Raw genomic sequence first — 21,643 nt, 5'->3', positions numbered from 1 at the left:
GTGAGACCACAACCTCATGTGCCCTGCAGTGAGAGGTGGGGTTTGTGGAAGAAACCCAAGGGCAGAGAGGCCTTCAAAGCCGTCTTCGGTCCCCGGCCTGAGATTCTCCACCCCTCGTGGCAGAGAACACAGCTCACACCTTGAACTTTAAGTGGGTTCATTTGCACTTTGTAGCTACCTGATGCTATAACCACTAAAAAGTGTTGAAGAAGAAGAAGAGTTTGGATTTGATATCACGCTTTATCACTACCCTAAGGAGTCTCAAAGCGGCTAACATTCTCCTTTCCCTTCCTCCCCCACAACAAACACTCTGTGAGGTGAGTGGGGCTGAGAGACTTCACAGAAGTGTGACTGGCCCAAGGTCACCCAGCAGCTGCATGTGGAGGAGCGGGGAAGCGAACCCGGTTTCCCAGATTACGTGATTACCGCTCTTAACCACTACACCACACTGGCTCTCCTAGTTGAGGTCTCCTAGTTAAAGGACTGACCTGGAATGAAGTTACACATTCACCTCAAAAGTGTGGGTAGTTTCACAGATTAGATTGAAGCAAGACAAGATGACTCCCACAAATCACTTTAGTATCTAAAGGCCTGGTCTGCAAAAAGGTGTCATTGGAGGGTCACTTAGAAAGGGTTGATGGTGTCAGGTAAAGCCCCTGAGGTGGAAAGTGTCTTCTTCGATATAAGCAATGTAATATTTGATAACACTCTGTCAGAAAAGGCACTGACTACTTTTCCGAGCACAATTCAAAGTGTTGGTGCTGACCTTTAAAGCCCTAAACGGCCTCGGTCCTGTATACCTGAAGGAGTGTCTCCACCCCCATCGTTCAGCCCCAACACTGAGGTCCAGCACCGAGGGCCTTCTGGTGGTTCCCTCATTGCGAGAAGTAAAGTTACAGGGAACCAGACAGAGGGCCTTCTCGGTAGTGGCGCCCGCCCTGTGGAACACCCTCCCTTCAGATGTGAAGGAAATAAGTAGCTATCCTATCTTTAAAAGACATGTGAAGGCAGCCCTATTCAGGGAAGTTTTTAATACCACAATTCAAGGAGGACACTGACAAACTGGAACGTGTCCAGAGGAGGGCAACCAAAATGGTCAAAGGCCTGGAAACGATGCCTTATGAGGAACGGCTAAGGGAGCTGGGCATGTTTAGCTTGGAGAAGAGGAGGTTAAGGGGTGATATGATAGCCATGTTCAAATATATAAAAGGATGTCACATAGAGGAGGGAGAAAGGTTGTTTTCTGCTGCTCCAGAGAAGCGGACACGGAGCAATGGATCCAAACTACAAGAAAGAAGATTCCACCTAAACATTAGGAAGAACTTCCTGACAGTAAGAGCTGTTTGACAGTGGAATTTGCTGCCAAGGAGTGTGGTGGAGTCTCCTACTTTGGAGGTCTTTAAGCAGAGGCTTGACAACCATATGTCAGGAGTGCTCTGATGGTGTTTCCTGCTTGGCAGGGGGTTGGACTCGATGGCCCTTGTGGTCTCTTCCAACTCTATGATTCTATGATTCTAATATTTAACGCTGTATTGTTTTTAATACTTGACTGGGAGCCGCCCAGAGTGGCTGGGGAAACTCAGCCAGATGGGCGGGATATAAATAATAAATTATGATGATGATGATGATGATTGACAAACTTTTCAGTCTAATTTTGAGCATTTTCGTATAGTATTCAGAATATTCACTTGAGCCCTGGGACTGTTCTAAATATGCTCAAAAGAATATCAGACCACAGCTCTTCAGAAGGAGAAAATGACTGATTACATTCTGCAATACATTTCTTTGTATGTTGTACCAGGTCACCCAGTAAGCACCTCTTGCATGGACTGAAGCAGGAAGCCCATTGGTGCAGAAAACCTGTTGCCAAGATTTGGTATGTATATTTGCAAATCCATCCTAAAGTGGGCTACTTCAGAATGTTGTTGCTGAGACTATGTAATTCACAGCAAACAGTGAAGCGCCACGATAATAAATAAATAAATGACTGAGAGCAGAATGAGAGAATGTTCCCATTGCCAGCAGGTGCCATAAGCAGGAAGGAAAATATGAATCACACTCTGGACACAGATAAGGAGCTTGTATCCAGACAACGGGGCCCAAAATGTAGGTTCTGAATATTAGAAGCGCCACTTCTGAAGCCAGTGTAAGAACCTACCTTGGAGAGTTCTCTCAGTTTAGCTTTTGCGACAGTTACATTTTCTTGTTCCGTTGCAAGTTGCTTCTCTCTGTCCTCTAGGTGTCGTTTCAGAACAGCAACAGGATCGCCTTTCTGAGTTGCCTGCAACAAGAATCAATTCAATGCTGAATTAAGTGCTTCAGAACTACCACAGTATTCTCTTGTATGCCAGCCAGCTATCAGACCAAAAAGTGAGTGCTTAGTGCCATGGCTTGGTATCATAATGGCAATCAGTGGAAGGACAGAGTGTTATCCAAATTTTCTTTTCCTTGTTTTTATCAGAAAAAGTAGATGCGTAGAAAATCCATGCTCTCTCTCTCCCTCCATTTTGCTTGATCAAGGCAAGCCTGTGCTCCAGCCAACTCCTGAATCCACAAAACCAGAACAGGTTCTGTCTGGCAGAAAGATGGAGAAATCCAGCGGCAATTTCCACCAGCGATAATCATCCTTTCCTGCCCCCTGGGAGCAACTACCACCTTCCCAACTCCTGGCAAGTTTCACACTAGTTACCTGACCTGTGTTCTGATTGGCTAAAAAATGCCAACTATCACTGAGTCCAACGTGGGTGGGAGAGCCAATAAGAATGGGCAGCCCCACCAGGGTCCATCTCCCTCACCTTTGATTCCAGGTGCCATCAGAAAACTCTGCAAGTGAAAGCCTACACTGTGTTGCACATGAGGAGACCACAAGCCTCTTTGTAACCAGGTGAGGGAAAGGTAGATCTCAGCTAAAAAGCTCTCTTTATTTTCAATAGCCTGCTTTTGCTCTTTTCTCCTCTTTTGTATTCTTCATAAAATTTCATATAATTTGGCTGCTGAGGTCTGAAATGAGTTCATGTCAAACTGCAGGATTCTGTATAGACACTACTGGGGTGAAAGAGCAGGCTTCACTGGACCCCATGGTGCAGAAAACAGTCGGATGCTTGCTCTGTTGTCCCTCGTGAACTGAGGGGGATCTTAGCAGAGAAAGGCAACTTTCTTGAACCCCAGGAAAGATCAAGGAAACCGAATGCTATATTGGGGTCCCAGTTTTTAGTACTTCCATGAGCGCCCCATAATCCCCTCTTCTTCACTCTGCAACACTCAATAACTGTTGACAGATGGTGGTCACAGTGATTACTGAACAGTTCTAAGGTGTGACTGGCCTACTTGCAAGGTTGTTGTGGAACGAAGGGGATAAGCAGGCTTTCCTAGCCTCCCGCTTCCATTATAGTCAACACTTCACAAAAGCTTATACCAAAACACATTGGTTAGCAAGCTCAGCCCTTCATTAACCTACCAGAGACCTTTGCCTCAAGCTCTAATTTGTTTAAATCACAGAACAAGTTGCAAAATATCTAAATATAGAAATTTCACATAGACAATCTATAACTCCATTCTAAGTAGCATATATTTTATATTATGCAACTTTAATTTTATTTGGGGCTGATGAACCATATATATATATATATATATATATAAACTGGACCAAGTCAGAGGCTCTGAGTTACATCCCCTTGATATGAGCCTACTGTCATGGCCATTTCAATGGGGAAGGACACCCTAATTGAGACCTGCTGCTTTCTCAGCTGTAGAAGAAATAACCAAATGGTCTGGCTCTTCCTTAGTCTGTGGAGTAGAGTCAATGTCCTCAAGATGAACGTAAGAAAATAAGAGCATAAGAGCAGCCTTTGATGATCAAGAGATGTCCATACCATCAGCCATGGGTGCTGAGCCCCTCCTGCTTTCTCAGTCAAGATTTCAATCAGTTGCTGGGCCTCGCCTTCCCCAAAAACCATGCTGCTAATTATGGAACATAAGGTCTTATAGGGAACATAAAGCATATTTTCAGCATCTGCGGTACCTAAAAACAGAAGGGTGAGGAGATAAGTAAGTTGGGAATTTTAAAAAAACCTATCAACAACAGCAACAACAAAAATGACAGTCTACCCAAAAATGAGGGACGCGGGTGGCACTGTGGGTTAAACCACAGAGCCTAGGGCTTGCTGATCAGAAGGTCAATGGTTCAAATCCCTGTGACAGGGTGAGCTCCCATTGCTCGGTCTCAGCTCCTGCCAACCTAGCAGTTCGAAAGCACATCAAAGTGCAGGTAGATAAATAGGTAACACTCTGGCAGGAAGGTAAATGGTGTTTCCGTGTGCTGCTCTGGTTCGCCAGAAGCGGCTTAGTCATGCTGGCCACATGACCCGGAAGCTGTACGCCGGCTCCCTCAGCCAATAAAGCAAGATGAGCACTGCAACCCCAGAGTCGGTCACGACTGGACCTAATGGTCAGGGGTCCCTTTACCTTTACCCCCAAAATGTGAGAAATTTATCACTACTTTTTTCAGCTTACAGTTTCATTTCCCCAGCCTTGCAACAAGTCCACTCGCTGAAGTTACAAACCCAGTAAAAATGTAATAGGCTGCCTATCGCACAGGCATCGTGTGGTTTGGAAGAAAATGAAAAACCTTTTGTAACTGCTGGTCTCCTGCCAAAAGTAACCAGGTGAGAGTAACCTGTACTTAGGAGATGGAGGAGCAACCCATGTTTTCAATGGATCAACACAGAAATGAGAGAACCCATTTCCTAAGGGGGGGGCGGAGGAAATGTATTGGCCAAACATATAAAGTCTATGAAGGAGTGGACAGAAAAATCCATAAAAAATACCACCACCACCCCATTTCTCAATTTTTCCAATATAAGTTGGGGGGTATTAAAGGAGAAGTCGTATGAAATATTTTCTTTCCTTGAGTAAGTCAAAAGCTTTCCAAGGCAACTTTTACTCAAAGCATGTAGTACCAATATTTTTGCGTAAGATAAACTAGCACATTACAGAATGGTTTCTGGGTATGTAACACTCAGAGCTCAGATACATTTTTCTACCTTAAGGGTGCTGCCTTCTTCACGAGAAAAGTATTCAGGGCCTTCACCTTTCTTGCGAATTCTGTTCCGCTGCAATAATTGCCTCCCTTCAGTTATGGAATCTATTTTCCTTGAAGATAATCACCATCTATAATTTTATACCTAGCACTATTCTGGCCATCAAAAGACACAATAATAATCATCATCATCATCATCATCATCATCATCATCATCATCATCTTTATTTATACCCCGCCCTCCCTAGCCAAAGCTGGGCTCAAGGCGGCTAACAAGCAATAATAAGGTATCTGAAGAAGTGTGCATGCACACGAAAGCTCATACCAAGAACTAACTTAGTTGGTCTTTAAGGTGCTACTGGAAGGAATTTTTTTATTTTAAGCAATAATAAAAACAAGTTGAATGAATACAACTTAAAAACAATATTAAAATACAACATTAAAACATCGAAACATTAAAATGCAGCCTCATCACAGGAGGAGAAAGGAAAAGAGAGAGAGGAGGAGGGAATCAAATTGGCTCCAAGCCAAAGGCCAGGCAGAACAACTCTGTCTTACAGGCCCTGCGGAAAGAAATCAGATCCTGCAGGGCCCTGGTCTCATGAGACAGAGCATTCCACCAGGCTGGGGCCAGTGTTGAAAAGGCCCTGGCTCTGGTTGAGACTAATCTGACTTCCTTAGGGCCCGGGACCTCTAGGGTGTTGAAATTTATGGACCTTGAAGTCCTCCGTGGGGCATACCGGGAGAGGCGGTCCCATAGGTACGAGGGTCCTAGGCCGTGAAGGGTTTTAAAGGTCAAAAGCAGCACCTTAAATCTGACCCTGTACTCCACCAGGAGCCAGCGCAGCTTGAAAAGCACTGGGTGAATGTGCTCCCATGGCAGAGACCCCGTGAGGAGCCTCGCTGCAGCATTCTGCACCCGCTGGAGTTTCTGGGACAGCTTCAAGGGTAGCCCCGCGTAGAGCGAATTACAGTAGTCAAGCCTGGAGGTGACCGTCGCATGGATCACTGTGGCCAGGTCGGGGCGGGAAAGGTAAGGGACCAAAGATAAAGTGTGAGCATCTGGAACTATGAAAAGTGGCTTTGGGTGGCCAGAAAACGTAGGGAGAAGATAAGGGTTTAATTGCCTCGGATTTTGTGAATAGCTTACCCACCTTAAACCTTTAGGAATGGGTGAGATATTATTCAAATAATTAATACACATATATACTGTAAGTACACATATGTAATTTACAGCAATTGACTTACTTGATTCCTTTTTCTTTGGGGCAATGGATTTCTTGTTGGAAGCGCCGTCGTGCCGTTGTTCCTCTTTGTTTCCAAGAGCTTGGGTTTTTTTGACACTCACGGAATTAGTTAAGGGAGCATTCTGTTGAGCTGCAGCTAGTGGGGCAGCAGCTACTGACACTTCCTTGGAAACCACATCAGAAACCAGATCTTTTGAAGCAGTTATTGGTGGAGAAGACGCTGCCAGGCTGGGAACCGACTCTACCTTCCCCACTTTCTTCTCCTTCTTCTTCTTGTCTTTAGGAGACAGGGTTGGCTTTTCCTCAGGAGCTGGAAGAGACACAATGGGTGCCTCAAAGACTGGTTCAGGGCTTCCATCGGAGGCATCCAGACCTGCGTCTGGCTCCAGCACTCCATTGGGTTTCTCCTCCTTTTTCTTCGCCCTCCCTTTCTTCTCAGCAGGCTTCTCTTTCTTCTTCCTCTCCACCTTGTGGTGGCTGGCTTTCTCTAGCTCCTTGCGCTGCTTTGCCAAAGCTTCTTCGAAAGACGTCTCCTTCATGGAAAAGGTGGACACCAGGAATATCCCAACTGCTGAGACCAGCATGAATCCTCCAAAGACCATGACGCCCAGGGTCTGAGGGTCATAAAAATCCATTCTTGCTCTGTAGTCTTAACCTGCAAAACAAAGTCAGAAAGTTAATGCTGAGCTAGACGGATGTTTGCAGATGCATGTTTACATAGCAGAATGGCCAGCTTGCACAGCTGACCTAGAGGCATTCTCAGAAGCGACCTAGGCAGAGTGTACTCAGAGTAGAATTCTACTCAAGACTAGCTTGTGGCGTTCCACACTATACAGTCATACCTTGGAAGTCAAACAGAATCCGTTCCGAAAGTCTGTTCGACTTCCAAAACATTTGGAAATCAAAGCGAGGCTTCTGATTGGCTGCAGGAAGCTTCTGTAGCCAATCGGAAGCCATGGAAGCCCCATCGGACGTTTGGCTTCCAAAAATAGTTCGCAAACTGGAACTATTCAGGAGCCAAAAATGTTCAAGAACTAAGCTGTTCGGAAACCAAGGTACAACTGTATAACTAGAAGTTTTGAACAACGGCAACAAGGCGCTCCTACTAAAAGAATAATTAGAATTAAACCAGCAATCACATTCGATAAATGCCGAATTGCACAATCAAGACAAGATTGCGCTCCCTCTGAAGGAGCAGGTACAAAGTATAGGACTGCTTATAGATTCAATTTTGTTACTGGAGACCCGGGTGGCTTTGGTTGTTAGGAGCATTTTAAAATCAGTTTCAGCTGATAGAACAGCGCTGGCCATTACTGGACCAGGATAGCTTGACCACAATAGTTCAGGCATGACTGAAATGCTTTCAGTATGCGAGCTTCCCTTGCACTTTGTCTGGAAACCACAGTTAGTGCAAAGCAACTGGTGGCAGGAGCGAGACACATATCAGTTATAGCATGGATCAAATTTTGCAGAAGCCCAGGCAAGATAAATAGCTTCTCCAGCAGGGGTTAAAGGAACTCTCTCTTTCTCTGGAATTTAAATAAACATTCAGCAAGAGTCATTTCATTAACAACACAATATGGAAGTTAGTTTGTCCCTGAAGAGGCCAGCAAAGCATTTAACAGATTTAATAGAAATATAGTAGCATCTGAAAATTAGAAGGGACCCCTGGGGTCATCTAGTCAACCCCCTGCAATGCACGAATCCCAGCTAAAGCATCCCTGACAGATGGTCACCCAACTTCTGCTAAAAAACCTCCAAGGAAGGAGAGTCCACCGCCTCTGAAGGGAGTCTTTTCCACAAATAGGATGCTGTGCAACCCCGTGAGGGTAGCAGCCCGTTGCCCTGCTGCCGCTGCCACACTGAGACAGCCACTGCCCTGCAAAAGTGGAGGGTGGGGGGAGGCCGTTCGTTTCAGCCAAAGGCTTGCAACAGTGCAAGCAAGCAGAGAGTCCAGGCCAGGTGGTGGAGAGGTGACAGCGAGGAGCAGGAGGGGAGCGGCTACAGAAAAATCTGCAGCCGTGGCGTCGAGGCCGCTGCCCTCTGACCGAGGGACACGAGCCAGCATGGCGTGCGCAAAAACCAGCAACCAGTGGGTCACAAGAGCAGCTTTGGTGAAGTAGAGGAAGGAGCCTGTTGCAGGACTGCAAGGGAGCCGCAGAGTGGGGTCTTCTTCCCCACAGACGCAGTTATCCCCGACGACCAAGCGGGCGGCGATCTCCCTCCTGCGCTGCGGAGGAGAAGCGCCAGAGCCCTCGAAGTTGGGGCTGAAGGGGCGGATCACCGGTCCAGGACTCTCCGGCCAGCGGGAAAGCGGCCGGCTGCGGCAGCTCGGGCGGTGGAAGGCCCGGCTGGGAGCCCCCCGACGGCTGCGGAGAGGCAGCCGCAGGCGGTGCGGAGAGGGCAGCCGCGGGAGGAGCCCGCAGGACTCGGCGCCAGGCTCCTCCTCCCCGCCGGAGAGCAAGACACGTCGCCACTCGGGCCCGTCGGGGGGCGGCCCGGGGTCCAGGGTCCGGCCGCCGGGCCGAGGGCGAAAGAGAGCCCCGCGCCTGTCGGGGCGGCCCTCGCAGCCGAGTCCGGAGAGACTCGGTTGCAGCGAGGGCGCCGCTTCGCCCGCTCCTTCCTTGCAGCTGACCACGCTCTTCCCCGTCCACGCCGAGCCTCCTGCTCGACGCCCCGCTCGGGCGCTCCAGCCGCCTTCCCCCTCTCGCGCTCTGCTCTCGGCGCCGTCGGAAGCATCCCCGCGGCCGCGGAGCCACCCGCCCCGCGAGGTTTCCCCTTCTTGCGCTGCATCCCTGGAGGGGCCGAGCGGGGCTCCGCGCGGGCGGCGACCGTGAGGAGGGGCCCCTTCCTCAGCCGCAACTCGGATCGCCGGCCGCCTGCTCGCAGCATCCGACGGGCGCCCGAAGCTGGAGTCCAGGCGCCGCTCCGCGCTGCCTTCTGCAGCCGGGCTGCCCGCGCTGCCCGACCCGGCGCTCCGCCCGCCGAGACGGCTGCTGTCTCTCCGCGTCGCCCGCGGACGGAGCGCGCTCACCTCGCTCCGCTGGCTCTCCCGCGCTCCCTTCTTCGCGTGGCCCTCCTGCTGCCGCGGGCGCGCTGAAGTCGTGGCACTTTCCTCGGAGAACCTCCCCAGCGCGGCCGCCGCGAGGATCCCCGCCCCGTCGCCGGCGCCGAAGGAGGTTCCCGGGCTGCGGTTGGTGTCCGGCCCGCCAGTCAAAGGCGCTCCGGCCCAGTGGGGAGACCCGCGGCTCGGAAGTCCGCCCGAGGGGAGGGCAGCCGCTGCCAGGGCAGCCCAGCCGCCAGGCGGACGAGGCCCAGCGCGAAGGAGGCGGCTGCCCGGGACCGAGAAGGAAAGGGGCGGGACGGACCCGGGCCCTTCGCCGCCTCCGCCGACCTCCGAAGGGGCCTGGGCGCAGGCAGGCAGCCGAGGGAGCCGGCGGCCCCGACGATCTCGTCTCCCGGTCCCGAGAAGCCGGCTCCCACGGTGGTCTTCACAGACCCCTTGGTCCCAGCACGCGTGTTGCTCTTGCGCGTTCACACAGCGAGGCACGGATTGAAAACAGACTTGCGGGGGAGGCACAAGTCTGATTGTTCTCAGGATTCTATAGTGCGCCGTGGGGGGAAACGCCCAGGGCCCCCAACATTTGTTGTTGTTTAGTCGTGTCCGACTCTTCCTGACCCCATGGACCAGAGCAAGCCAGGCACTCCTATCATAGCTGTCAACATTTCCCTTTTTTTAAGGGAAATTCCCTTATTCCGAATAGGATTCCTTGCAAGAAAAGAGAAAAGTTGACAGCTATGACAGTCTTCCACTGCCTCCCACAGTTGGGTCAAACTCAAATATATATGTTCAAATATATAAAAGGATGTCACATAGAGGAGGGAGAAAGGTTGTTTTCTGCTGCTCCAGAGAAGCGGACACGGAGCAATGGATCCAAACTACAAGAAAGAAGATTCCACCTAAACATTAGGAAGAACTTCCTGACAGTAAGAGCTGTTCGACAGTGGAATTTGCTGCCAAGGAGTGTAGTGGAGTCTCCTACTTTGGAGGTCTTTAAGCAGAAGCTTGACAACCATATGTCAGGAGTGCTCTGGTGGTGTTTCCTGCTTGGCAGGGGGTTGGACTCGATGGCCCTTGTTGTCTCTTCCAACTCTATGATTCTATGATTCATGCTGGTAGCTTGGAGAACACTATCCAACCATCTCGTCCTCTGTCGTCCCCTTCTCCTTGTGCCTTCCATCTTTCCCAACATCAGGGTCTTTTCCAGGGAGTCTTCTCTTCTCATGAGGTGGCCAAAGTATTGGAGCCTCAGCTTCAGGATCTGTACATCCAGTGAGCACTCAGGGCTGATTTCCTTCAGAATGGAGAGGTTTGATCTTCTTGCAGTCCATGGGACTCTCAAGTCTCCTCCAGCACCAGAATTCAAAAGCATCAATTCTTCGGGGATCAGCCTTCTTTATGGTCCAGCTCTCACTTCCATACATCACTACTGGGAAAACCATAGCTTTAACCATACGGACCTTTGTCGGCAAGGGACCCCCAACATATTGGTACCTAATGCCTAAGTTGAGTAGGCCAACAAACCCTCCCATCCCCAGCACCTTAGTAGATTGATAAACCTGCCCTGAGGCTGGAAAAAGCTTCCCAGGAGGTACAAGCCTTTCAGGTCTAGTTGTGGCACTGTGACAGGAAGCTAATGGATAGCCAATGCAGTCAGGCCAAGGTTGGCATGATAGACTCAAACTGCCATACCCCAGCCAGAACCTAGCTGCTACAGTCTACACCTGGGTTTCCCAAACTTGGGTCTCCAGCAGTTTTCGGACTTAAGCTCCCATCATCCCTAGGTAGTAGGATCAGTGGTCGGGGATGATGGGAATTGTAGTCCCCCAGTAGCTGGAGTCCCAAGTTTGGGAAACCCTGGCAACTCTGCGGTTTCCGAACCATCTTCAAAAGCAGCAGTCTCACCAAGAGGCTACCAGAGCATAGTCAACAGACGTTGGGCTGTCCCTGATCAGATAGGGGCACAGCTGGGCCACCAGTCTGAGAGGATGGAAGGCAATCCCCCGCTACTGAGGCTACCTGAGCCTCAAGCAACATCAGTGGATCCAGAAGGATCCTCAAGCTACGTACCTGCTCTTTTGGAGCTAGTGCAGCCTTGACAGTTGTTGTGTGGATTGAGCTTCAGTTCATTGGCACTCATCCAGTCCAGAATTTCATGCATGGGGCCATTCCTCTTGCAGAAGCAAAGGAGGAAGGAACTTTTCAGTGTTTTGTGATTTAATGTTCATGGTTTGTAAAACTTTTAAATATATAAACATAAAAGTTCATTTGTAAAGAAATTCTCTTAAAAGGGAGAATTCCCAACTTCTCCCTGCTAACTTTACACAGAAAGGTGAAACCTATTCATACCAGTTGGTGCTGAGTAGGGAGGGGGAGAAAGTCAATTCAATTCACATTTAAAGGTGAACTTAACAAATTTGCATTTTCTGAAACAACAGCCATCCTTCAAATATTGCACTTCTCTGAATTATGGGATGCATTTTTCCAGTCAAGTAATGCGTATGCATATGTTGGAATAAAGTGTGTTTTTATTTGTGAAAACATACCAAAATGCATAGTATTAGGGAAGCAGCCTGAAAAAATGTGTATATTAGTCAAAACAGCATTCAGGATTCCTTTTTAAAGTCTCCAAAAACTACTACTGTGCTCAATTCTTGTGGCTCCTTTGCTGTGTTCTTGCATCTCTTGGGGGGAATGTCCCATTTTTAAGCATGTTTAGTGAGTTTTAGATTTGTTAACCACTGTAATATTTTTTAAAAAATAAAAAGTTGTATATACAGTGGTGCCTCGCAAGACGAAAAGAATCTGTTCTGTGATTCTCTTTGTCTAGCGGTTTTTTTGTCTTGCAAAGCAAGCCCATTGACGGATTAGCGGATTAGCGCTATTAGCAGCTTTTAGCGGCTTATCTGCTGATCGGATCAGCTGATAAGCAGCTTAGGGGCTTAGAAAAAGGGGGGAAAGGGGGGGGAAACCAGCAGGAACTCGCAAGACATTGTCGTCTTGCGAAGCAAGCCCATAGGAAATTCGTTTTGCGAAGCACCTCCAAAACGGAAAACTCTTTCGTCTAGCGAGTTTTCCGTCTTGCAAGGCATTCGTCTTGCGGGGCACCACTGTATATAAATGATTTAAAATAAAGTCTCAGCTGGATAGATAAATGCTTCATTGGTTTAATAACATCATGACTGCAAGAAATCATTGGTTTCAGGTCTGTGAGGGGGAAGAGGTTGTTGTTTTGTGGTGTGTGTGTGTGTGCTTGGGGTGTGGCGGATCCCTGTGATCCTACAGGAATGTGAGGCACCACTCCAAGAGACAGAGGGAACAGCGCTCAGCCTGGTAGCTGCTAGCTCCATAGGACAACTTCAGCCACTTTTGAAATGTAGCACATTCCTTCTTCAAGAGGAGGAACTGGCCCAGGAGGATGTACGCCTGGAAGGAAAATCAGGAAGCAGAATTAGTATTTTCCCCCAGTAGCAAGAAAAGCAAGCCTGAAATGAATGTTGAAATAAACAGAGGGGAAATGTGGCAAATCTGTGAATTTCGTCGTTTGGAATTTGAGATTGAAATTTGAGCCCAAAACATTCAATTTTCAACACTTGATTTTTTTGTTGAACCCACCCCCCCTTCTGACGGGGGTGGACGGGGTCAGTTTATTACCCATTCAGCTTTTCGGAATGGTTAGCTGAATAATGAAATCATTACAAAGTTTAACTATGGGCTTCCTAGTATGTTCAGTTCAGCCAAATGTGGATGAAACATTTGTCAGATATTCAATATCAGCACCCACAGTGGATAATTTTGAGGGAAATGTTAAGGGCCAAACTAGTTTTAGCCTGAAAGCTAGACTGGGTTCACAGAGGAGGCAGTCCATGATTGCAGTTTAAACACTGTCATCAAACTGAGAGCCAAGTCCAATTCAGATGTTCTGAACGGGGCTTAAGTAAACACGCAAGGAAGAGAGACAGAGGAACTAGCACTGTCCTCGATCCTCATCGCCCTCCATGGGTTCAAAGGTGGCTGTGTGTAGCGGGAAAGCTCCTGTACTCACAGAGGCCCCTGGGCATTTTGAAATCCTGGAAAACCAGGGCTTCAAAACGTGGAAACCTCTGCAAGCACTGGAGTCCTTTCCCTTGGAGACAATCACCCTGGAACATGCAGAAGGTGAGTGGGATGAGAGACAGGGCTAGCACACTTGTGCGTACTCTGTCTTCCTGTGTGCTTACCTAAGCCCCGTTTGGAACGCCTGGGCTCCAGCTGGTTTTGGCATCTGGGGAGATAAACGCCGCCATGCTCCATGGATGCAGAAAACCTGGGATCTCTTAACTGCTTGGCCAGAGGTTACAAATATAAAGTTTTCCATCTGGCAAGGAAGTCAAGTTGGCAATGTATGGAAAGTGGCCGTGCAGTTCCATCTCCCGTCTTGTGTGACCACTGGCAAGACATAAGACGCAAGACTCCCTGCCTTCTAGACTCTATCTGTCATAATGTCCGCTTTGAAACTGGTCAGGAATGATCTAGCACTGGGGGCAGGGCAGGGCAGGGCTTCAACAGAGGTCTTTTGGGACAGCAACAGAAGTCCTTAACAAAAGTCCTAATAGTCACAGCCAGAGTGGAACGGGCTAGAAGACGGAAATACACCACCTCATTATGTTCTATCTGTGAAGGATTTGTTCCTGAATTGTGTTGAATTAGCAAAAATGGACACACTGACAGACCTGGTCTATAAAAGCAATGGTATCTGGTATAATACAGTACAAAATTTGTCCAATGGTGGTCAGGCTTTGCGAACTATTGCAACACAAATGTCAGAAATACCAGGTTTCAAAGACATTTCTTTATGTGAACATGATTTAGGTAAATCATGAATTACGTGGGCTAGTAAATAAAAAGTGCTGCGGGGCATAAAGCATTAAAACAATTACCTTGTCAAAGCCCTTTGCCGCTAGTTTTGCTCCAAGCTCCTCATTTATGCCATCAACTACTATAATAGGTTTGTCACCCATAGGCTCAGATACAAAGTCCCGGAATTTCGTGCTTCTGATAGCCATTATCTAGAATAGTTCAAAGAGGAGAAGGCAAGACAGAGGAATAATAATAATAATAATCATCATCATCATCATCATCATCATCATCATAATTTTATTTATACCCCGCCCTCCCCAGCCAGAGCTGGTCTCAGGGCAGCTAACACCAGTAAAATTACAATAAAAACATAAGGGGGGGACCAATTTAAAATACCAGTTAAAATACAATTTAAAAAGCAGCCTCATTTTAATAATAGCCCATAGATCAAACCCATAAGGGGAGGGAAACATAAGGGTCAGACTGAGTCCAAACCAAAGGCCAGGCAGAACATCTCTGTCTTGCAGGCCCTGCAGAAAGATGTCAGGTCCCGCAGGGCCCTAGTCTCTTGTGACAGAGCGTTCCATCAAGTCGGGGCCAGTACTGAAAAGGCCCTGGCCCTAGTGAGACCAATCTAACCACCTTGAGACCTGGGACCTCCAATATGTTGTCATTTAAGGTCCTCCGTGGAACATACCAGGAGAGAGGGTCCCGTAGGTACGTGGGTCTTAGGCCGCATAGGGCTTTAAAGGTCAAAACCAGCACCTGTACTCCACCAGGATCCAGTGGGTCATGTGGTAAAGCACTGGATGAATGTGATCCCGTGGCAAGGACCCTGTAAGGAGCCTCACCACGGCATTCTGCACCCACTGGAGTTTCTGGGTCAGCTTCGAGGGCAGACCCACATAGAGCAAGTTACAATAATCAAGCCTGGAGGTGACCGTCACATGGATCACTGTGGCCAGGTCAGTGCGAGAAAGGTAAGAGACCAACTGCTTAATACAGCAGAGATGGGAAAATGCCACCTTTGCTTTAGCTGCAACCTGCGCCTCCATGGAAAGGGAGGCGTTGAAGGATACACCCAAGCTCTTGACAGAAGAAAATACCTGCCCAGGGGTGGATATCTGCTGGGGAGACCTCCTAAGACTTCCACCACCATGTGATAGACATGAGGGTGGGCCTTGTCCATAGCAGTGTCTCAGCACTGAAATTCCTTCTCCCTTGAGAAGGCTGCAATTCCTCTGCATTGACGGTATTCCGATGCCTTTTTAAACCATGGCTACTGACAAAGGTATTGCTTTTGTGGGGGAACACCCTACAAATAGATTCCATCAAGCATCACCCCAAGTGTGGGTGGGAAATAGATTTAAACTGAAAGTGCTCATATGTGAATAAAAGTGCACATGGAAAAATCGAATCTGTGCAACACACACGTGCTTTAATAAGCTTGGTGCCTACCAGGGTGGATAAAAATAATATATATTCTTTTAGAAAAATCAAAAAAGTTGATTTTTTAAAAAAATTAAATTAGATTTTTAAAAACAAAATGCTTTAGGAGGAAAAATCTTTAAGTTACATTATAGTCCAAAGGCAATTCATCAGCAAATAAGGATTTGTTTTTAATTATGTAGCATGAGGCTTTATATGCAATGTTTAAATTTTTTGGTAAATTAATTCCATTAATCCGTTCACAATGTCATGCGCTTCCAGAGGTTTCTGTAAGATTATTTGAGACAGTTCTTCTAACAAGAAGATATTATCACAGATGCTTGTTTTTGCAGTTCTCAAAAGTGTGAGTTTGTGTCTGCAGAGATAAATGCCTTTTTTTCACAGGAAAAATGTTATAAAATAAACATACAGAGTTGAGGAAAAACCCTTAATCCCTTTGTTTTTTTGCAAATTTATATACACAGAATCAACCCCTTATCTTGTAAATGCTAAGTTCCAAGAGGTTCAGTGAATAGATTGTTTGGAGTGGAATAGATCTGCACAAGTAAAAGGTAAAGGGACCCCTGACCATTAGGTCCAGTCGTGACCGACTCTGGGGTTTGCGGCGCTCATCTCGCTTTACTGGCCGAGGGAGCTTCTGGGTCATGTGGCCAGCATGAAAAAGCCGCTTCTGGGGAACCAGAGCAGCGTACGGAAACACCGTTTACCTTCCCGCCAGAGCAGTACCTATTTATCTACTTGCACTGGCATACTTTCGAACTGTTAGGTTGGCAGGAGCAGGGACTGAGCAACGGGAGCTCACCCCATCACGGGGATTTGAACCGCTGACCTTCTGATCAGCAAGTCCTAGGCTCTGTGGTTTAACCCACAGCGCCACCTGCGTCCCTATCTGCACAAGTAGCTCAGTGTAAAGCAGTAAAAATGATAGTGCAGCCTTGTGAGCAGAATACTCCACAAGTCTTGGGATCTTTGTGCAAGTCAGTTGCATGTCTGTGCAACTCAAGACTAGAGGCAAGTGCTGAAGGCACTTCAGGGCTGGCAACCTTTTCCCAATCCCACTGGGTTCCAACAACTGCATTAACACCTGTAACTGGACAGAATAGGCACCTGAATGTAGAAACAAATCCAAAGGGGTGGAAATAGTAACTGGGATCTGTAAGTCTTTGGTGAGACTTTGAAGTGCTTGCCAGTCAACTAATAATAGTTCACTGGTTCCAGGCCCTTCTCCCCAGGGCTCGCCTGACATTGTCCAAACAATAAAGTCTCTACCTCGAACCAGTGGCGTAGCGTGGGGGGGTGCAGGGGGGGCCGGCCGCACTGGGCGCAACATCTGGGGAGGCGCACTCGCACTCACAGCTCTCTGCCCCTACCTAGATCCACGGGTTAGGGGGCGCAAATTACTTGCTTGCCCCGGGTGCTGACAACCCACGCTACGCCACTGCCTCGAACTTCAGTTCTGCAGCAGGAATCCCTGAAGATCTTTGCTCTAGTCCTTGGTTCCCCTTTTCCAGCTTTCTACCAGCCTGTTTCTACTCGGCCTGCTTTTTCTGCAAGCCCGTTCCAGCCTAGGCCTACCAACTGTATCTCTCCTCCCCCCTCCCCTCTAGAAAAAGTACAGCAGAAAAGTTGTCCAAATAGAAACAGTTAATTTACTAAACCTCGCAATAATTTCATAACTATCTCTCTATGCATTTCTAACAGCATAACCAAATCAGTAATTTTTGATATAACTGTAAAAACTACTCTGAATTTTTTTTATTCCATATTTGAAACCTTATACCAGCAAAAATGAGTCTTTCTGTAAAATAATGATTTTAATCAAGCCTTACTGACTAGTGATTTAAATTGCTTTGATTTACATCAAATCCACCCAGGCTTAGTGTAGCTGTGACTGGGGAGCAACATGTCAACTCAAACACAAAAAGATAGCAGCAATGGCGAGAGTTCAGTATCTCTGGAACTTGGATCTTATTGCATACCAAAAAAAATTGTGATTTATTTTCCTGAGGGGACAGGGTGAGACTGAGGAATAATGCAGGATTTCAGCGTGTGGGGTGCCAGGTGTATGCTACCTTACTGTATGCTTGTGAAACATGGACCACTTATAAACGCCATCTCCAACTCCTCGATAGATTCCATCAATGGTGTCTCCGAAAAATTTAACACATCACTTGTGAAAACAGGTGAATTGATGCCAGTGTACTGGAAGATGCAAAGATCACCAGTGTCGAAGCAATGATTCTTACATCAATTTTGTTGGACTGGTGATGTTTGGATGCCTGATTATCATCTTCCAAAGCAGCTACTCTATTGCCAACTTTAGAATGGAAAGCGAAATACCGGTGGTCAACAAAAGAGGTTTAAAGACTCTCTCAAGGCCAGTCTTAAAAAATGAAGTATCAACACCAACAACTGGGAAACACTGGCCTGCGAACACTCCAGTTGGAGAACAGCCTTTAGCAAAGGTGTCATGGGATTTGAAGACACTCAAACTCAGGACGCAAGGGAGAAACATGCTAAGAGGGAGGCACATTTGGCAAACTCACACTGTGATCAACTCCCGCCCGGAAACCAATGTTCCCACTGTGGAGGGACGTGTGGATCCAGAATTGGCCTCCATAGTCACTTCCCAGTAGTGATGTATGGAAGTGAGAGCTGGACCATAAAGAAGGCTGATCGCTGAAGAATTGATGCTTTTGAATTATGGTGCTGGAGGAGACTCTTGAGAGTCCCATGGACTGCAAGAAGATCAAACCTATCCATTCTTCAGGAAATCAGCCCTGAGTGCTCACTGGAAGGACAGATCCTGAAGCTGAGACTCCAATACTTTGGCTACCTCATGAGAAGAGAAGACTCCCTGGGAAAGACCCTGATGTTGGGAAAGATGTAGGGCACAAGGAGAAGGGGATGAGAGAGGATGAGATGGTTGGATAGTGTTCTCGAAGCTACCAGCATGAGTTTGACTAAACTGCGGGAGGCAGTGGAAGACATAAGTGCCTGGCGTGCTCTGGTCCATGGGGTCACGAAGAGTCGGACACGACTAAACAACAAACAACAAGTCACTTACGAACTCTCTGTTAAAACTGTGTTCATGGAAGACAATCTTACTTGGCTACGAGTGATCGCCAAAGAAGAAGTATCCCTAGATGGACAGCCAGGATGCCCATTAAGAAACAGAAGAGTAGACCCAAGGGGTGGGATGCAAGTTTCTCAGAGGCCACGCCTTCCCAGGCTTCACCACCATTCAGGCACCAGCTCAGCCAGAAATAGTATGCCTGATCTGATTCTAGCCATATTTTTTCTAGATGCAATATTTACTTGTGTGCACACGCATATTCCCATGCCGCTTGCCAAGTTCCTGCCTGTGTGAGCACTGGACTGTATTTGTATTTATGGGGACAGAGTGTTTATTCTGCTGCAGCTGGCTGCCCATTTCCCAACAACCAGAGTTGTTATGGAGGAGATGGAGAGATGTCTGCTAAGGTGGACCATAGAGCCCTATGCACAATACCAATTTTTGTACCAGCTAACCCTGATTCAGGAATATTTTTCTCTGCCATTCCCCCTTCGCAGCCTCCAACCCCCCCCCTTTTTTTTAGGTTTTGTGTTTCCATACAAAGGCTACAACTTCTGGCGCACTTGACAGCAAGCATATTGCACTTGGTAATGCTTACATGTGAGTAGACATACATATAATCAGGAGGCATGCTCATTATGTCACCTATGAGGTGTGTTTGTATATTTGTGTAAGTGGGTGTGTTATATATTTTATACTGCATCCCCAAGTCACTTGAGGCTATTAGTGTACTATTATATTTGTGCTAAATTCTGCACCTGGTGTGTGTATATAAAGATCTCCTTTTCATGCTCACAACAGACCCTTCATTGTAGCTAAAGGAGGGAAGGGGAAGAGAAGAGAAGAGAAGAGAAGAGAGAGACTGCCTCACAATGGCGTATGACTTCTTGTAAAATGTGTAAGATTTTACATTTATGTTATGATTTGTAGTCTTTTGTCCTAATCTTTTTAGATCTTTCACTGACAATTGACAAAAGGGTTCCTTGTGTTGTGCAGTTGTGCCGTCACCATTACTGCTAGTCTGGATTGCAATGTCACAAGCAAGTACATGTTGCAAACAATAGTTCCTTGCATTCCTGGGAGGGAAAGGGACAAATGGGATGCACCCAGTTGTTGTCCAACATCTTTAATAAACATCTTGCATGAAGGACTAGATGGGATGCTCATCAAATTTGAAGGTGGCACCAAATTGGGATAGGTACCTCAGAAGATAGAATGGAGATTTGAGATGACCTTAGCAGATTGGAAAACTGGGCCAAAAGTAAGAAAAATCAATTTCAATAGGGGCAGATGTAGGCAGGAATAACTAGCAGAACAAATGGGACACCTAGCTTGACAGCAGTATATATGAAAAGGATCTATAGTGGACCAAAAGCTTAACATGAGTCAACAGTGTGATGCAGCAGCAAAAAAAGCTATTGCAATTCTAGGCTGCATTAATAGGTCTAGTATCCAGATTGCTGGTGGCAAGAAAAAATACGTGTGAAAGGACAATTCCTGAATGCCAAGATCCAAGTTCCCTTTGGAGCAAGTTCTCTTTGGTGAGAGAACCCCAGGAGAGACATAAAATAAGCAACAAAGCATGGAAATGTAAGCAGTTTGACCTCTTAACATATGCCCTTGTAAGCTCCTTCCCCTAGCATAAAAAAAAACCACACATTTGGTAAGTTAAAAATGATTTACTTACAAACTCACCAAAGGTCAGGTTCATGTGAGAGCCAGCGGCTCTCGGGATTCCAGTCTATCCCAACTGTACCTGGAGATTCTAAGGACTGAATCTGGGGCCTTTGCTATGCAAAGCATGTGCTCTACACTGAGCCACAGTCCTTTCTCTGATTTGAAACCAGGTGTCATACTCTACCCACTATGCTCTACAGTCAAGACACTCCACAGCTAAGGTTTTGCTCACCTGCTTCTTTGGGTTATGTTAACTTGGGAGGCGCTGAAGTTGACCATCTCTGTAGTTCATGCAGCCCTGTTCACAAATGGATGGAAATGTGTGATTAGGTATGTAGCAGTAGCCATGGTGCTTGTATCTAGGTGCTGATGAACAGACAATGGTGTCTGGCCAGGAGATAGGATGCCTCAGATCTTAACATCCCCATCTTTCAGGGGAGGGCATTACATTTTATTTACATTACAGAAAAACACAAAAACACACCCATTAAGTTATCATATATAGAGAGGCATGAGTTATCATATAGAGAAATGATGAAAATTAGTTTATTGTTCCAAAATAATACAAACAGCAACCATTTACAGAAAAAACAAATTCTGCTTCAATGGAGTTTGATTAAATATCAGACATTGGCCCCAGAAACAGACTTTCAGTTAGTGCAGATGACAGGTAACTGGTATAATATCACCAGGAGGGTAGACTCAAATCAATGGCTTCAAGTTACATGAAAGGAGATTTCCGACTAAACATCAAGAAAAACTTTCTCACATTAAGAGCTGTTCAACATTAGAACAGTCTTCCTTGGGAAGTTGTGGACTCCCCTGGTGACATACAAATGTAGTTACCAAGCCATCAATTAATTCATTTTGCTGCTGTTGTGGAGTAAGGCTTCTTGTGATTAGGAAGTATCCTGGCAAAACTATGAATTACTTTGACTTTATTGAACAGTAATCATTCGGGTGGCGCTGTGGGTTAAACCACAGAGCCTAGGACTTGCTGATCAGAAGGTCGGCGGTTCGAATCACCGCGATGGGGTGAGCTCCCGTTGCTCAGTCCCTGCTCCTGCCAACCTAGCAGTTCGAAAGCACGTCAAAGTGCAAGTAGATAAATAGGTACCGCTCCAGTGGAAAGATAAACGGCGTTTCCGTGCGCTGCTCTGGTTCACCAGAAGCAGCTTAGTCACGCTGGCCACATGACCCAGAAGCTGTACGCCTGCTCCCTCGGCCAATAAAGCGAGATGAGCGCCGCAACCCCA

General features: G+C 47.1%; 2 protein-coding genes across 2 annotated transcripts in view; both read right to left on the bottom strand.

The window, feature by feature from the left end:
- RRBP1 (ribosome binding protein 1) overlaps window positions 1–9,475 on the bottom strand; it is a 40,021-nt gene extending 30,546 nt beyond the window's left edge. Inside the window, exons 1-4 of the mRNA XM_081206239.1 lie at window positions 9,320–9,475; window positions 6,287–6,940; window positions 3,873–4,021; window positions 2,159–2,281 (exon numbers count right to left, since the gene is read on the bottom strand). Coding sequence (XP_081062365.1) covers window positions 2,159–2,281; window positions 3,873–4,021; window positions 6,287–6,920 — 906 coding nt within the window. The 5' untranslated portion in view covers window positions 6,921–6,940; window positions 9,320–9,475. The remainder of the gene's footprint in view (window positions 1–2,158; window positions 2,282–3,872; window positions 4,022–6,286; window positions 6,941–9,319) is intronic.
- Window positions 9,476–12,500: 3,025 nt separating this feature from the next.
- On the bottom strand, window positions 12,501–21,497 carry BANF2 (BANF family member 2). The gene is made up of 3 exons (XM_081206724.1): window positions 20,620–21,497; window positions 14,266–14,394; window positions 12,501–12,772 (listed from the first exon to the last, which is right to left on the bottom strand). The coding sequence occupies exons 2-3, from the start codon at window positions 14,389–14,391 to the stop codon at window positions 12,626–12,628; spliced, it is 273 nt and encodes a 90-aa protein (XP_081062850.1). The 5' UTR covers window positions 14,392–14,394; window positions 20,620–21,497; the 3' UTR covers window positions 12,501–12,625.
- Window positions 21,498–21,643: the final 146 nt, after the last annotated feature.

Source organism: Podarcis bocagei (assembly GCF_964188305.1).
Source record: "Podarcis bocagei genome assembly, chromosome: 8".
In the NCBI taxonomy this organism is placed as follows: Eukaryota; Metazoa; Chordata; class Lepidosauria; order Squamata; family Lacertidae; genus Podarcis; species Podarcis bocagei.
Note: the sequence above shows the minus strand (reverse complement) of the source record. Positions and strands in the feature narration are given on the sequence as shown.

Bases quoted from the DNA above. Each gene is read 5' to 3' on its own strand.
- BANF2 (XM_081206724.1), bottom strand. From the start codon at position 14,391: ATGGCTATCAGAAGCACGAAATTCCGGGACTTTGTATCTGAGCCTATG. The intron at 12,773-14,265 runs GTAATTGTTTTA...TTTTCCTTCCAG, and splicing joins CGGCAAAGGGCTTTGACAAG to GCGTACATCCTCCTGGGCCA.